This window comes from Vulpes lagopus, chromosome 3 (genome assembly GCF_018345385.1).
Source record: "Vulpes lagopus strain Blue_001 chromosome 3, ASM1834538v1, whole genome shotgun sequence".
NCBI classification, from domain to species: Eukaryota; Metazoa; Chordata; class Mammalia; order Carnivora; family Canidae; genus Vulpes; species Vulpes lagopus.
In genome coordinates, this window is record NC_054826.1 from 15080236 (window position 1) to 15096726 (window position 16491).

Consider the following 16491-nt stretch of genomic DNA (forward strand, 5'->3'; position numbering starts at 1 on the left):
TCCTATACTCCTGCCCGGTCCCACCCTGCCCGCAACCTGCAACATTTCAAGATTGCTATTAAATGGAAACTATATCTCTCAGTCCCTAAAAAAGAGGGAAGATTTCGAATGTATCAAACCTGATTAATAAGTTGTAGGAAGTCTGGTGAGGTTAAGGTTTCAGATGTGATTCTGGCAAGAAGTGGCAAAAATAATTTGTTTTCTTTCAGGAACGTGCATACGATAATTCTGGAAAATTGGCTCCGTTGTTCTCCAGCTTGTCACTAATTATATGAATGCTGTGTCTGGTGACTGGCACTCCAAATTTTTTAGTTGAGAAGTAAAAGTGTGCCCAAGAGTTTAAGGCAAGTGGCACCCACATAAGCATGGGAGAGTCGCTGGTTCTTTGATGGAAGCCATTTGGAGCGTGACCCTCAGATAAGAAATTCCTTATTGCTCCTGTGAGACCTGATAGGAAAGAATTAGGGGGCAGAGAAGAATCTGTAAAGCGGACCCCCAACTATTTCCTAATTCTTAACACAAGCATGGACAGTTGGTGAAGGTTTCTAGATCTAGATTCATTAAAAAGCAAAGGTGATCATTTTACACATAATCCAATGGATTCTGTTAGAAACAATGTTAGCAATGTGGACGACTCATGCCATTCAAAAGCACTGCATTTTCAAAAATGGTTTGGTCTTTCCTTTATTTTACAATAGTTAAGCAAGCTCCTCTGGTTTGGTCTCCATGTTGCTCCTTCCATCTTCATTTTTAGCAGCTTCTCATGTGAAAGTGACAGGCGGGGGGTGGGGGGGTGCAGGGGAAGAAAGGAAAGTATGTTTCGCAATCATATGGAAGGAGGAAGATAAAGGAGGATAATTGTTTTGGTCCAACTTACGCTAACGATTTCCAGATTATAGATCCCTTAGCAGCAAAAATGCTTCAAGAAAATTGTTTCAGACACGCACATGTTATTCCGCTTATTTACATGTCAAATAAAAATAAAGGAAGGGTAGGCAAGGGAAATAAACATTTATTGAGCCAGGCACCGAACTGGGTATTGTCAATAACATGAACAGAAATATAATGACCATATTATACTGGGATGTCCAAGATTTTGTTTGGCAAGCATTGTTTTTGGCGTGCAGTAAAAATGAGGACGTTATAACAATAGCAGTTAGCAGATTTCCCATACTACTGACGAAAATATAATGGTCCGTGTTGTCCCCTCAAAATAAAAGGAGGCCAATGAATAAATCCATGGAAAAATGGAAAGTACAATGTGCAATAACCAAAGATTTACAGAATTAGAAATGCAAGATAAATCAGACAACTACAGTCCTCTAAAATTCTTTAAGACTAAAAAGAAAAAAAGTACAATAAGTACATGTAGAAATGTGTTTTTAAATTGAAACAAGACTATTTCTGATATATGGCTGGCTTTTCCCATACTGTAATATATTTGATGGCTAAAATCAAATAAGGAAAATATCTATTTCTAGGGGTGTTGGAGAAATCAAATAGTGAGAAATATTATCATGGCTTTGAGTGAACAACTTGAGGTGACTCATCATTAGGAAAAAAATCTACACTCTATGGTTTTGTTGGTTTTTTCATCTGGTGATTTACTAAGTATTCTTTCTGGCTTTTATTCTTCAGCCAGTTTTTATAAAATATAAAACTGGTTATTGAGAAAACCTAGCATAAACCTACAAAGTGGTGAATTAGAAGGTGTATTTTCATGTAAAAAAAAACAAAAACAAAAACAAAACCAATCCCCAGCAACTTATTATAACAATCACTTCTAATTTCCCACTTCATGTTGAAGAATTTTGCTTGTTATTTTCTAGGGAAAGAGAAAAAGCAGAGGTAGTGAAAGCTCTGAAAATGTGGAACCTTTTGCTACTACATAGTCTTTGCTTCAATATGGCTTTACAGAAGACACAGATCACACAACAGGCTGGTTCTAGATTGCTTTGGTTTCCACATGAGACTCTTATAAATTTGTTTAAAATGAATGAGCACAAAAGCAAGCCTCATGATGCAACCAACACTCAAGAAGTTATCAAGAAGTCACATGAAGCAAAGCTGAGAGTTGACTTTCAAACAATGGTTGGATTGTACTCTAAACACTCAACACCCCAGATCAGCTGTACAATGGCATATGACACTACTTCTAGACAAAGGTTAAGAAAAAAAGTAATACATTCGCAGCCTCAACAGAAATAAATGATTACATTTTTTCAGTTTTGTTTTACAGACATAGACACAATCATATTGAAATACACAAGAATAGATTATAAGCCATTATATAATTATTTTCATTTATATCACATGATGAATCTCACAATACAAGGATAATATATTTCAATGCATCAAACAGTTTTGAACCACATAAAGCAATATAATATAAAATAACATAACAGTTATTTTAAAGTTAGGAATGTCACATGGCCAGTATACATTAAATATGCCATTGAAAAACAGTCAAAGCATGAGACGTGATACCTTTCATTTCTAAACAATAAGCAGCTTCGGAGGAAGGACAGTAGGACAAGAAGGGGAGGTAGTTACTTTTGAAAATTCGAAACACCCTATCAGAGATTTTATAAAACAAATTATTTTTCAGAGGTATCTTTGCCCTACAGATTTTTGATTTCAGATAACATAATAACAAGATTTTTTTTTTCTTCAGGATTTGTGAAATTTGCATGGAAAAACTCATACTGTATTTTGAAGTTTATCCAGCTGAAGCATAATTTAAACATAACTAGTAAAGGCTATTTTTGATATTACCACTTCACTAGCCAAAGATTTTATGGTGGTTGTTTTTTTATTTAATCAGGAGCAGATAAAAAGTTGATAGAAGTTAATAGAATACGATTGGCTAAGGGTCTCTCTATTCATTGGCCACAGTCACATAAACAGGATATGTTTTCTATTTTACATGTCTCGGTGCCTTTTGACTTGAGATTAGAGCATAAATCAAAGGAATGGAGGCGGATAAGACAATGACGGGCATATGGTGTTGTGAGTTATGTACATCTCTTAGCCATAAGCTCAGAACACTGAATAGTTTACAGATTCACTTTGTCCAATACAATTTGGGTTTAGCAGGCTACTGTTGGCATTTTGTGGAATCCTGAGATGCCCAAACCTCTGGAAATGTCCTATTTTCTACATCTTTTTTTTTTTTCCCTGTTCATTGAAAGGGATACCATGATGATCTCAGACCTCAAATCACCTTATGGAAATACACAAGCCTAGGGAGAGAATTCCTATATGATTGGTCAGTAATATATCTGGTAATCATGGAGTAAGCCCAGGCCATAATTATAAATGGAACTTCTGGTTAGAACACAGGTTCTCAGACAATCATTTTGTATTGTTAATTTCTCCTTAAGACTTCCGGAACGACGTAGCTTGGGTTTGTTAACGGCCTTTGAATTAATTAATTAATGAATTGAGCTGGAATTTCTAAGTATGCAAATCTCTAAATGAGGTGACTAATGACTCTCAACCTTCACCGTGATATCTGTGTGGCTGATTTAACACGTGACTTAGTCCTTTGCAGGGCCAAGGCCATTGTTTATGAAGAACTTAGTTTCCTGCGGAACCTATGGTTGCTAGCGTGCAAAATTAACTCTCAGGAAAAATACAGGCCTTAGAGCAGAAGAACAAAAAGCCTCTAAGTATGGATAGTTAAGAAGAAAAAAAGCCAGGATGTTAAAGCAAATCAATCTGATATAGACCAATAGATGTCCATGTTTCTCTTAAACGTTTTAACCCCGTGCAGTATCAGGGTGACGGCATGTCAAATACTTTCCTGCATTGCACCTGGGCCTTTGAAACCTTGGATCTTACTTGATCATGAGAATCAAGGACAGTTAGAGCTGGCGGGGGCTTACAAACATTTTAGGCCAATCTACTTATTTAACAGGTCAGAAAATTGGTGGCTAGAGTTTAAAGGACTTGGCGTAAAGTCGCATAGTCTGTTGAGTGGCAGCCATGTGACCTAGACCTGCAAATTGGGTGCTCAGCCCACTACTCCAGCAATACTATTGTACTTGAGCCGAAAGGGCAGAACAAGAAATTTGTTCATTGAAGTACACATGAGGCTTTCATCAATGGCAAATCTACGTTAGCATGACTGGGGGTGGTAATCCAGAGCCATTTACATGTTTCTGTATGTGTGCAAGGTTCCACTGTGCATGCATTGTCCTTTTCCGGCCCAGGTATGCAATTCAAAGGCATTCAAAAGCATATGGGTATGTTTTTAAAGTGAAGAGTCTCGAATCACAGGGTGGCAGGCATATCCCCGAATCCTAACCAGAGTCAATTTCTTATCAGACAAAATAAGTTACATCATTCACATCAGCTTTATGGTAATTCAGTTAAGCAATAAATTAAAAAATCCACTGAACAGTTGCTGGTTGGACCTTAGACCATTTTGTCATTCCCTTTCTGGTTTCTCCATTAATTTACATAAAACAAGTAAAATTTACTTTCTAATCGATACACTTTTCTTGAAAAAACAAAACTTTTTTTTTTATAAAAGTAAAGAAAGGCACTTTGTAAAATATGTACAAATCTGTTTCTTTCTTGTCTACACTAAGGAGATAGAGAAGTTACTAAAGGCAGGGCCAAGTCTTTCTGCAAGTGACTGCAACAGTGGAGAATCTCAAGAAAGAGCTGGATTTCCTCCACAGCCAAACTGCATCCTGGAGCTCATGAACTCACTGGATTCTCCGATTCAGTTGGGCTCTACAGGACAAGAGGTCAAACTCCTCGATCTCATATAGGTGGTAAGGAATTGACCCACTTTGGACCAAACCAGCGAAAGCAAGTTTTTGGTACATACCCGCCTACCAGGATTGGTCTTAGGCACTTAGGAGAATGGACATTCTGTTAAATGTCAGGGGCGCAGCTGATAATAACTTGTGCTCACACTGAGGTGCCTTAAACCCGTTCATTAAAACTGGCCAGAGAACATCTTGCAGGTTGGGTTATAAGCTTCCATAAATCACCCATTGGCTAGCCCATCTCCATGTGCTTTGTAACTTGAATATTCAGGTGTTTGTTTATAAAAACATGACTTTTTATAATTCAGAGCGTATGGCTCTTTAAACCAACGGTGCAATAATGGTTTATAATTCATCAAAAAGAAGGAAAAACCAGAAGCTGCAGCCAGATCTAAGAAAAGAGATTTGGGGCTGTTGGACTTAGCAAAAAGTAATCATGGCTTGATTCATTAAAAGATTATTTTTCTAAAAATTAGAGCCTCCTTCAATATGTGTTTTTTAAGAAAATCTCATGCCTCTCCTCCTAACACATACTTGCATGTTATCTTAGACTCTGATCCCATACATATGTAATTTATGACATGCATAGGCAATATGTTAAGTACGACTGGAACTGATGATTTAAAAGAGAAATAAAAAAAAGCACATCACTGGAGAGTGGTTGCATGTCTATGATGAAGGACAATTAATTTTTAGCTCACTTAAGATCAAAGCACTGGGAAAATGATCTTTGCTGGAAAATATTCAGTGAGTCATGAAATCAAGGAGCCAGAGTTTGAAAGGATATTAGAGATGACATTTCCTCCCGAGGAAACTGAGGCCCAGGAAAGGCAACTGTTCTAAGGCAGCATAGCTAGGACTAGAGCCTGGGTCTCTTGACCCCCGGTCTGCATCCTTCCACTGCACTAGCTGCCTCCTTGATAGCAAATAGGCCAGAAGATGAAAAACAAAACAAAACAAAACACAACCCTGCTGTTTAATTCAAATAAAAAGTGTTAATTAACCATAGAATGTAACTTGGGCTTACTTAAGGAGTGGCTAACTGGGGTATCTTTGGCATTTAGTCCAAGGTGAGATTTTAACCATAGTATCTTTTATCACGCATTCCAAGTCGTATATCAAAACAGATTATTTTTGAATGATCAGAGTGATTGATATACATTTTGGAGAAGAATGGACTATTTGGGGAAAAGTTTGATCTGCACTTGCCTTGAAAGGCAGAGACTTTCATTCCAGGTGGAATATATTCCCGGGCCCTCTTGGAGTTGTGTGTACTTTTGCAAGTCATTCTCAATCATTCTGTAAATTTAAATGCCAAGTGGATTTTTTTTTCTAAAGTATGCCTTCTCCTTACATAGGGTGTCATCGAGTGTGAGTTTGACCTGACTTGTATTTCCAAGAGAGGATTGTTTCCAGGCACCAACACACCGTTAGTGGAAATGGTTACACGGGGCAGGGCTTCTCAAACTTCACCGTACACATGAATTCTCTGAGGATCTTAGTAAAATGCAGATTCTGATTCTGTGGGTCTGGACAGGGGAGCCAAGATTCTGCATCGCTAGCAGTGCCAGGGGATGCTGACAGAGCTGGTCCTCAAGGCACACCTCAGGCTAGCAAGGACCTAGGGCATGAATGAACTTGGACAACTTTCCCAAATGTTCCCTTCGCTCCTTATGCCAGTCTATACTGGGAGAAGGGAACTCAGATCTATTTACCTTTGCAATTCTGGAAGCCCCAGCAGTGTGTTCAGCTTCAAACATTAGGCCACCTTGGAGCCTAGTTCCTGTCCGCATGGGCTTGCTGGGGTGGAATATTTAACTCACAGACGTGAGTTCAAATTCACTGTGTCCAGCTAGCGAGTCAACACAGAGAATGGATTTGCCATCAGATGAGATGAAAAACAGAGGGAGGCGGTTTTATGAGTCATGAATGCTCTCTTCAAAATGCAGATCCAGGCTTTTGGCTGCTCTCGGGAAGGCTGCCCTTGGAACGGACTTGGAGATTCTTACTACCATACCCCGGCCTTTGTAGCTCTTGTCACCACTCCACAGATGCCTGCTTCCTTAGAACTTTCATGTGAACACTTCTGGTGTGAGTGTTGTCTCTGCTTTCGCCAAGATTTTGCAAATGGACCTACTTCAGAAAGATACTAAGTCCTGGCTTTGCTTACTTTTTCTTTGCTGCCCAAGATTTCTCAGAACAACCAAACCAAACCAAACGTTCTCTCTGAAACAGTATGTGAGAGGTCATCACTCACCTTTTCGTGGTGGTTTTATGAATATTCACCCAGGGAAGAGGAGAAGCCCCAGAGTAGCCCTAAATTATAGAATTAATTTCTGGTCAGTGGAAAGCCCTAAAACTTCAGGCTGGAGACTGTTTACAGTGTCACAGAGATGAAAAGAATCAGATCACTTCATATTCCTCAATGGGCTTTGGGTTGCTATGGCATTTTACTCCACAAACAGGGACTGCATATACTATGATGTACTGCAAATACTCATTATAACCTCATAGCAGAAGATACTGTACCCGCTAAATACGTAAACAGCTGTACTGGGAAGATAGAAAATAGTCTTTTATTTTACCTAAGTGATAGAAAAATAGTCTTCAAAAATAGATTGTGAAACTTACGGGCTTATATTAAAGTAGAATTCGTATGTACAGTAAGGCAGTATTTCCATTACCATCCTGCTGTGATTATATTTTAAAATTAAAGTTGGTCTTTGGGGATTTTTTTTAACCTAACTGAAGACTAGGGTGTATAATAAATTATCTCTTATGCTGAAATGAAACAGGAAAGGATTTTATAAGAATTTACCACATGGAGCTCATTTACCTATCATGTAAGAAAATTTCACTCTCCAAAATGGTTTTCTCTGGAGGCTTTAGAATAAATTACAATTTAGGGGGAAAAAATCCATGCTTAATAAATTCAAACCATTTTAAGAAAAAAAACTGGAGGCATCATTTTGGCTTGCATATTGGCAATGTATCACTAAGGTGATAGGAACCCATGTAAACAGTGTGTCGGGTATTCTGGAATGTATTCTTTCTTTAAGTGGGTTGTATTTGGCTAATCTGAATAAAATAAGAGAGGAATGTAAAGGTTAAGCAAAGGTTTTGCAAACGTTTGTTGGTTTTCAAAAGCGGTTTTCATGGCCTTTTTCTCACATCTCTCATCTTCCTGTGGTAAGCAGTGGTGAGTATTTCATTTCCTTCTGTCGCATACCAAACCATGAAAGCCCCTTCCAGAGGATATACCTGTTGGCACTGTCCCTCAAGAATGCTAAACAATGTGCTTTTATTTCATTGAACACGGAATTTTATAACTAATAGCAAAAAAAAAAAAGTCAATCTACAAATCACAGGAAACAAAACAATTTGTTCTGGAATCAGCTGTTGGAGAAAGAGGCAGCTGGTTGAAAATGGAGCATGAGGAGTGAACTACAGGCTGTATAGTGTCATTCTAACCACATTCTCGAGCATTCTCTAGTAGAGTGCATTTCCTGTACTCTGTAGTGTTACCTGAAAAAAAAAAATCACATTTTAACCAATCATTCCGTTACTCAAGGTATCACTGAAAGGAGTGCATAAAACACGTGGGATCCAGGTAATCCAACCCAGCCCGCTGGAGTCCACAGCCACTTGGTGCCGAGGTGAAGGAGGCCAGGTCTTCTTCAGCTTGATTCTGTTGATGGGACGGCGGAGCCTCCTTGGCTGGTTCTTCAAACGAAGCCAGGTTTTGAGCTCGTGGCTCCTGCACTAACACCAGGATGTTGTTATCCATCACCCTGGACACCTTAGCATACTCCTTAGTGGCTTCGGGAGTACTGGGCTTCTCTGCCTGGCCGCTGTTCTCTTTCTGTTTTGGGAGCAGCGACAATGCTCCATCTTTGTTGACCTTGTGAATCTCCACGTAATCCAAGGGCCTAACAGAGATCAAAGGGGTTTTCTCCTGGGGCAACAGCCATGGTGTGTCTTGGTCAGTCTTGGAATGGAAGCTTTCCACTTCCCTCTGCTCAGCTGCCTTTTCCTCCCCTCCAGTCTCAGTGGTTTTTGGAGCACGTGTGTCTGTTTTGTCCAGCAGAGCGGCTGATGCACCTGCCGTGCCCATGTTCAGCTGACACACATCAGCAATGCTGTGGTAAGAAGACCTGGGGCTGTGCTGGCTGGGGGGCTGTGGCAAAGGCCATGTTGAAGATTTGAACCCGCCGGCAGCGAAGTAGGGGATTTTGCCTTCCGAGCTTGTGCTCCGGGAGCCCCAAGCGTAGGTTACATTTGTTTGAGGGTTCTCTGGCTTCTCAACGCTCTTGGGAGTGTTAAATGTGGAGGGATCTGCCTGGGCTTCCTCACACTTTTTAGACAGAAGGGAAGGGCTGTCGCAGCTGCCCCGGCCAGAGTCGCTGTCTGGATCCAAGGGGGTGGGCTTCCTCTCTTGCCCTGGATGTTCTTTTGGATGCGCTGGCATCAGCTGCTGGTCCTCACTGTCATCCACTTCTAAAAACTCCACCAGCAAGTCCTCACAGTCAGAAGTGGGAGGGAAGTCTTGGCACCCCAGTGCGCTCAGTAGTTCTTCAGATTTACCCTTCTAGGAAAACACAGACACAAGGAGAGAGGGCCGTCAGCTTCCTAACGTTCCCTGTCGGCATCATGGCCAAGCCCGTGGTCCTGCCTATGGGCAAATGGGATGTGCTAGTGGCCTAGCAAAATTTCCTGAATGTCAAAGTTTGTGGACCAGGCTGTCTATGATCAGCTCCTGGACGGCTACTCATCTCATATTTTTCTTTCAGTCAAATCATGATTTTGACTTCGTGTCTCTCTAAGCAATAATGATTATGAGTTTAATGGGCAAGTACATGCACATATAATCAACACGTACCTATTAGCTAAAATGTTCATGGGACACCAAAACCGCGGTGCTCATGCCACCATTTGGTGCTTTGTGACCCGCTGGCCATGAGACATGGGCACTAGCCTCCTAACCAACTCCACCGCCTTCTGGAGTCTGGCAGTGGTAAGCAGAGTCTTGCCTCTTCCTTCTCTTTCAACTCCTCCTCTTTTTACTTCTTCCTCTTCCCTTCTTTCTACCCCTCCCTCCTCCTCCTCCCCTACTCTTTCCTTTCCTTCTGCTCCACTTCCAGTCCCTTCTTTGCCCCCACCTCGTCCCTGTCCCAGTTTCTTCCCTCTCATCCTTTCTGTTCTCCTTCTTAAGTCCTTCTGCCTCCTGCCTCCTGTTTTTCACTCTTCTTTCTGATCCCTTGACTTAGGTCAGGTACTGGTACCCAAATCTTGACTCTATCGCTCATTAAAGGGTTCCAACTTTGGACAAGCAGCTCTATGGTCCTCACTTTCCCCATCTGTAAAATGGGAATAATAGGGCTCTTTTGAAGATGAGAGGTAATGTGATTAAGAATATACAAGCTTTGGGACGCCTGGGTGGCTCAGTGGTTGAGTACCTGCCTTTGGCTCAGGGTGTGATACCAGAACTTGGGATCGAGTTCCAACATCAGACTCTCTGCAGAGAGCCTGCTTCTCCCTCTGCCTGTGTCTCTGACTCCTACTCTGTATCTCTCTCATGAATAAACAAATAAATAAATCTTTAAAAAATAAGAAGATACAAACTTTGTGTATGTGACACAAACAGTAGTTATTTATTTATTTTTAAAAGATTTTATTTATTTATTCATGAGAGATACAGAGAGAGAGAGAGAGAGAGGGAGAGAGAGGTAGAGACACAGGCAGAGGGAGAAGCAGGCTCCATGCAGGGAGCCCGACGTGGGACTCTATTCCAGGTCTACAGGATCAGGCCCTGGGCTGAAGGCGGCGCTAAACCGCTGGGCCACTGGGGCTGCCCCAGTAGTTATTTTATTATTAAGTCCCTGTGGCTACAAGGTCAAATTTTGAGCTAGACAGTAGTTAACTAACTTAGTTGAGATGTTCATGCTGGTTCTATGAAGGTCAGTACTAGAGACTAGATAGTGGGATAAGAGCACTGGACCAGGAGCCTAAATTCTGGGGCCCTAAATCCTGCTCTGATATTTTTGATAAAACTGAATGTAGTCAAGCCAATTCACTTTTCATATGCTTGTGTTGTTAGCCTCACAGTGTGTGGGTCAAGTGATGTGATGTGCCAGTCACTGCTTTTAGATACATCAGTGTGAAGCTCAAGTCAAATTGAAACTATATATTTCAATCTGGACAGAAATTTAAAGTGTTCTAACCCCTCTTTATTCAAAACACTTGAATTTAAATCCCTCTTGAATCAGCCTAAGTGGGCCCTGGCAAACACTAGCCCCACTGTACTGATCCAGTCTCTACTGAGTGCTCAAAGTGAGCGACAACTAAAATAGGACGTTGCAATTATGTAAAGAACATTCGAGTGAAAACTTGAACCGAAGTATGACAAAGGAGGTGGTGCTGGGTCCCTGTTTTGTATCAATTAAAATATTTACCCTCTTTCTAAATTCATTGTTTGCAGAAAATGTTTATTTCTGTGCTAGTGAACAGACCTGATAAATCTAGCCAAATATTACTATGTTTTCATGTTTTCTTGGCTTTCTCTCCTTGCCCTCTGATGTTTAGTTTCTGAAGGTAAGTACCCTCGTGCCTCCACCTGTCTTTCTGTAAACACGCATGCTGAAGAGCAGGGACGAGCTGGGCAGGGCCTGAGTCAGCCAGGCTGGACTGATGGGAATTATGTGCGCATGTGTAAAGGTAATTATTACAAAGAAGTGAGTCACACTGCATTCTCCACTTCTGCCACTTACCTCCAGCAGATGAGTATCAAATCCTTTTATTTTTGGCCCAGGAACTGGTGGAAGGATGCAGGTCACCATGCTATAAAATAATTTGTGAGAAAGAATAGATGACTCACCTTCTCGCTTTGTAAGTTTTGAAAGATTAGTATTCTCTCCAAACATCTGCTACCTGGACTTTGGTGGATAGATATCTCGGGTTCTGTGAGACTAACAATCAATGGTGAAGACAATTAATAATTTTAGGGGCCTACATCCTAATTAGCTCTGGCTCATAGAGGAGGCAGATACTGAAATGAATGGATTATTTGGACTACTTGCTTTTCTTGATTTGAGTTGCTCTTATGAGAATTTTACTATTGCACAGTTTGATGGAAAGAGCACCAGCTTCAAAGGAGTCCATTCTGCAACTTTTCCTAGTGCTGATAAAAGATTTTCTACGGGTCAACACATTGCAGCTATGGCTAAAGTGAAGTGCTTGACTTATCTGTAGGTTTCTGTCATTTTCGTATTATCTTTTTTGCTGCAATCCCTGACAACCATGATTGGGGGGGGGGGGTGATAGACAGGGAAGTACCTATGGCCTTTCAAAGCCACTGCTACGACCATAATCAGACAGATGACAGCAGAAAGAACGGCCACAAAGATCCACACGATGGTATCTTTCATGGTGACATCTAAAAAGCAAACAGTCCGAAAGCTTTGATCACATCAAAGGATCATTAAAAACAAACAAGATTAATAAGCAAAAGTTATGAACAAAGGGTTTCCCCCCTTCCCTACACTTCTTTTGATTTGAATAGCAATCCAAAGAGAGTAGCATCAGTGACGAGTTTAATTTTTATTATTAAATTTTAATATGTTGTGTATATTTGACAATACTCTACAAATTTCAAAACCCTTTTATATATTATTTCATTTGATCCTTTAAGAGGAAATTCAAGGTCACAAGGTCCATTGCAGTAATAATAATAAAGGCCATCATGCGTGAAGTCCTTGCTAAAGCCATCAATGGCATTAAGGTCTCTACATTTACTGCCTTGTATATAAAAATTAGGATACAGAGACTCAAAGAGTGATTTCCCCATGAACATGTAAACTATAAAGTTGCAGTTGGGATTTGAACTCAGAACATCTGCCTTTAGACCTTGTGCATTTATTTATTTATTTATTTTAAAAAGATTTTAAAAATTTATTCATGAGACACACACACACACACACAGAGAGAGAGAGAGAGAGAGAGAGAGTGTCAGAGAATCAGGCTCCCTGTGGAGACACCCTGGTGTGGGACTCAATTCCAAGACCCCGGGATCACGCCCTGAGCCAAAGGCAGACGCTCAACCACTGAGCCACCCAGGCGTCCCTTGCTTTTATTTATTTAATAAGATCCAGGGCTGAACTAGATGCCCATGTGGATTTCATGACCCACAGTTCAGTGCTCTTTCAATGCCGAGCCAACGCACACCCCCGTACTTTGGCCAGGTGGGTTGTCAGAGAGCTAGGCTTTGCTGTGTGGTTCTGGGTAAGACCTCTAACCTCAGTGAGCTTCACTTTCCTCACTTTTGATTCCTAATGCTAACCCTATTCTCTCTGAATACCTGAGCGGGTTGAAAGGGCCAGACAAGGGAATAACTTTATAACTCTAACATACTTTAGAAATGCAAGAGGAACCGTTCTCTCATGGAGTGCCAGCCGCCATGTTTAATGGCACTTAGACTGGAGAGCCTCTGATGCACACTGTACCTTCACACAAGAACCAAGATGTAACCGACATCATGGACTGAAAACTGGTCCATGCCTTTCAGATGGCAGACCAACTTACAGATTTTGGCACAACTAGATGATAACCTTGAGCACATTAGAGGGATTAGGGCAGAATGAGTGACAAGCCCTCTGAGGCATGCCAAGCCCATGTTGGCAGCCTTATCTTGGAAACTGGCCCTGGCGGACAGTGATCCACTGTGCTACACTTCCAAGTGTCTTTGATTTGGATGGAGAGATGATAAAGTCACCTTTATTCTTCGGGCCAACACTTCAGGTAGTTTCTCTGTTAGTAGTTACTACATCCAAACTTACTAAATTTATTTTGTTTCAAAAATATTTTGGAATATATACAAAAGGGGGCCAAGACACTCACCATTTGGTATCTGGATGGAACTCTCTGGGCTCCACTCACTCCAGAATCCATGGTCTGGCTTGCAGCGAACCTGGACAAGGTATTTCTGTCCTGGATATAAGCTGAGAATCTTAAACTGAGTCTGCTGCCCAGCAAAATGAGTCTAAGGACAAACAAGGAAACTAGATGTCACTCTGACTTGTGTTATGTTTTTCATAGACCTTTCCCCTAGATAATAAGCTATTGGAGGACTGAAGCCAGCAGAATCGATTTTGTAGATAAATCTCTGTTCTCTCCATTCCACCCTCTTAGCCTATCTTTTCCTCCTTGCATTGCTCACACAAAAATTAACGGGTTTTCTATCTCTCCATCGGGAACTCCATCAACATCAAGTCAAATATTCTAGTAGTCCCTATCCTCTACCCCCTTCTAAATTCTACTTTATGGAAGACAACCAAGTGAATACAATTGAAAAATGGTTATTTTGTCAACCCTAATGATTTTATAGATTCAAGGATTATCACTTGGTATAAAGCCCGTAGGTGAAAGAGAACTGGGCCTTCAAGTTTGTTGAAGCAATAGTGTACAAACAAAATAAAACTTTACAATTGAGAGATCAGGTTGCTACCTCTCTGATCTCAGAATCAGTCTGAGCATCATTTCTGGTGGGCTAACCAGAGGATTTCCATCTCTTGGCATGATGCAACATGAGGCCCATAATATCACCTCTGAAGTACTCTTGTCAAAAACTGTTCAAATTGAATCTGATCAAATTTTTAGATCTAATTGTCTGGTTACATGAAATACAGGGGCAGAAAAATTAGCCAAATGACCTCACAGAGAACTCATCAGACAAAAGCAGAAGGTGGGACATTCTATGGGACAAGTGGCCCAGTCTCCTGAGCATGTTGAGACCAAAGCAATATAACAACTGGTCTTGGAGTGGACTCTGGTTTGATCAAACTAGCTGTTAAGGGTATTTTTCTTGAAGCAACTGGGGGAGTTGAAATATGGACTGGCCTTTAAATGTTATTAAGGAATTTTAATTAATTTTCTATGTGTGATCCTATTTTGGCTATCTTTGGAAATGTTCCCTTTTTTTAAAAAATGCATTTTTATCATTGCTAATGGGCTTGAGAGTATCTTTTTTCAAAATTGAAGCATAATTAACATACAAGTGTTATATTAGTTTCAGGTGTACAATTGGTGATTCAACAATTCTATGTATAACTCAGTGCTCATCACAATAAGTGTAATCTTAATCTCTATTTCACCCATGTCCATCCCACCACCCTCTGGTAACCACCATCTTGTTCTCTGTATTGAAGAGTCTTTTTGTTTGTCTCTTTGTTCATTTGTTTTGTTCCTTAAATTCCACATATGAGTGAAACCAAATGTTCCCTTCTTTTTTCTTTTTTTAAATTTGAAGTAGGTTCCACACCCAGTATGGGGCTAGAACTCACAACCCTGAGATTAAGAGCCACACACTCCACTGACCGAGCCAGCCAGGCACCCCTCAAATGTTCCCTTTTAAAAAGAGACATATACTAAAATATTTCAGAGTGGACTATTATAATGTCTATAATTTAATGTATTATCTCTTCTTTACATTGAAGTATTTGAAAGCGAATAAAATAGCATTGGCCATGGGCTGATTATGCTGAGATTTTTTTCTTCCTACTTAGTGCCATGTAAGTACATTCACAAGTGTCTCAACCTAAGATATCCTGAGGGAGGAGGGTTGGAGACCTGGTGGAAGAAGCTGATCAGGGCAAGAAGTTAGCCCTGTCAGAGTATGAGGATGAGCCCCCATCAATCCCAGTGGAAGGGAGGAGTCCCTTCCACATGTGGGTGGGTCCCATCAGCATCAAGAGGGCAACAGGGTCACCCAGTAATGAGGAGGAACGACTTGTTCTCAGCTGTGAGGGCTTCATCTGTGCCAAGGACTTGACCTTTTCCAAAAGCTTCTAGTTGACTCACCTCCCACTCAGTTGCTTTCTCGGGTTTTAACCGAATTTCATACTGGAGTGTGAGCCAACCAGATCTAACATCAACCAGGGTGGGTGGGTACCATTTTATCCACAGATAAGGCTTTTTGTCTTCTGGTTGTTTTAATTCCAAAGTTAGGTTCACAGGGGGGTCTGGTTCAACTGTAGATAGGAAAGAAACGCCATATTTAGTGCAAGTGGTATCTGAACACAGAACTATATGTGTTCTTAGAGGCAAGCTCTCTACTGTTTCACTCTGCCGTGGTTAGGAGACTCTGTATTTGACATCAGGTGTGAGTCAGCATAAGTGGGGTTAGGTTGAAGCAAACAAGATGCAAAATTTAAGAAGGCACAAATGGCCAACAAGCACAGGAAAGGTGCTCAAAAATCATTGGGAAATGCAAGTCAAAACCACAATGAGATAGCATTTCCTACCCACTAGGATGGCTAGAATTCAAAAATGAAGAATAGCAAGTGTCGGTGAGAGCACTGGAGACACCGGAACCCTCATTCATTGCTGATGGGAAAATTAAGTGGTACAGCCACTGTAGAAAAAAAGTCTGGAAGTTACTTAGAAAGTTAAATACAGTATTACCATGTCACCCATCAATTTCGCTCCTAAGTAGATAACCAAAGGGACTGACCGTAGTGCTCAACAAAAACTTGTCCCTGAGTGTTCATAGTACACCATTCACAGTAGCCAATAGGTGAAAACAACCCCAAAGTCCATTAACTGATGAATGAATAAATAATATTCATATCATAGAACACTATCAGCCATAAGAGGGAAGGAAGTACTAACACACACTAGATTCACATAGATGAATCTTGAAAGCATTATGCTAAGTGAA

The 16491-nt window shown here is 40.7% G+C and overlaps 1 protein-coding gene across 10 annotated transcripts in view; it reads right to left on the bottom strand.

The window, feature by feature from the left end:
- Positions 1-992: 992 nt before the first annotated feature.
- Positions 993-16491, bottom strand: part of PRLR (prolactin receptor) — a 172479-nt gene continuing 156980 nt past the window's right edge. For all 10 annotated transcript variants that reach the window (XM_041749393.1, XM_041749391.1, XM_041749383.1 and 7 more), the window contains 5 exons: positions 15633-15802; positions 13674-13815; positions 12114-12213; positions 11549-11618; positions 993-9369 (listed from right to left, as the gene is read on the bottom strand). In XM_041749393.1, coding sequence (XP_041605327.1) covers positions 8356-9369; positions 11549-11618; positions 12114-12213; positions 13674-13815; positions 15633-15802 — 1496 coding nt within the window. In that variant the 3' untranslated portion in view covers positions 993-8355. The remainder of the gene's footprint in view (positions 9370-11548; positions 11619-12113; positions 12214-13673; positions 13816-15632; positions 15803-16491) is intronic.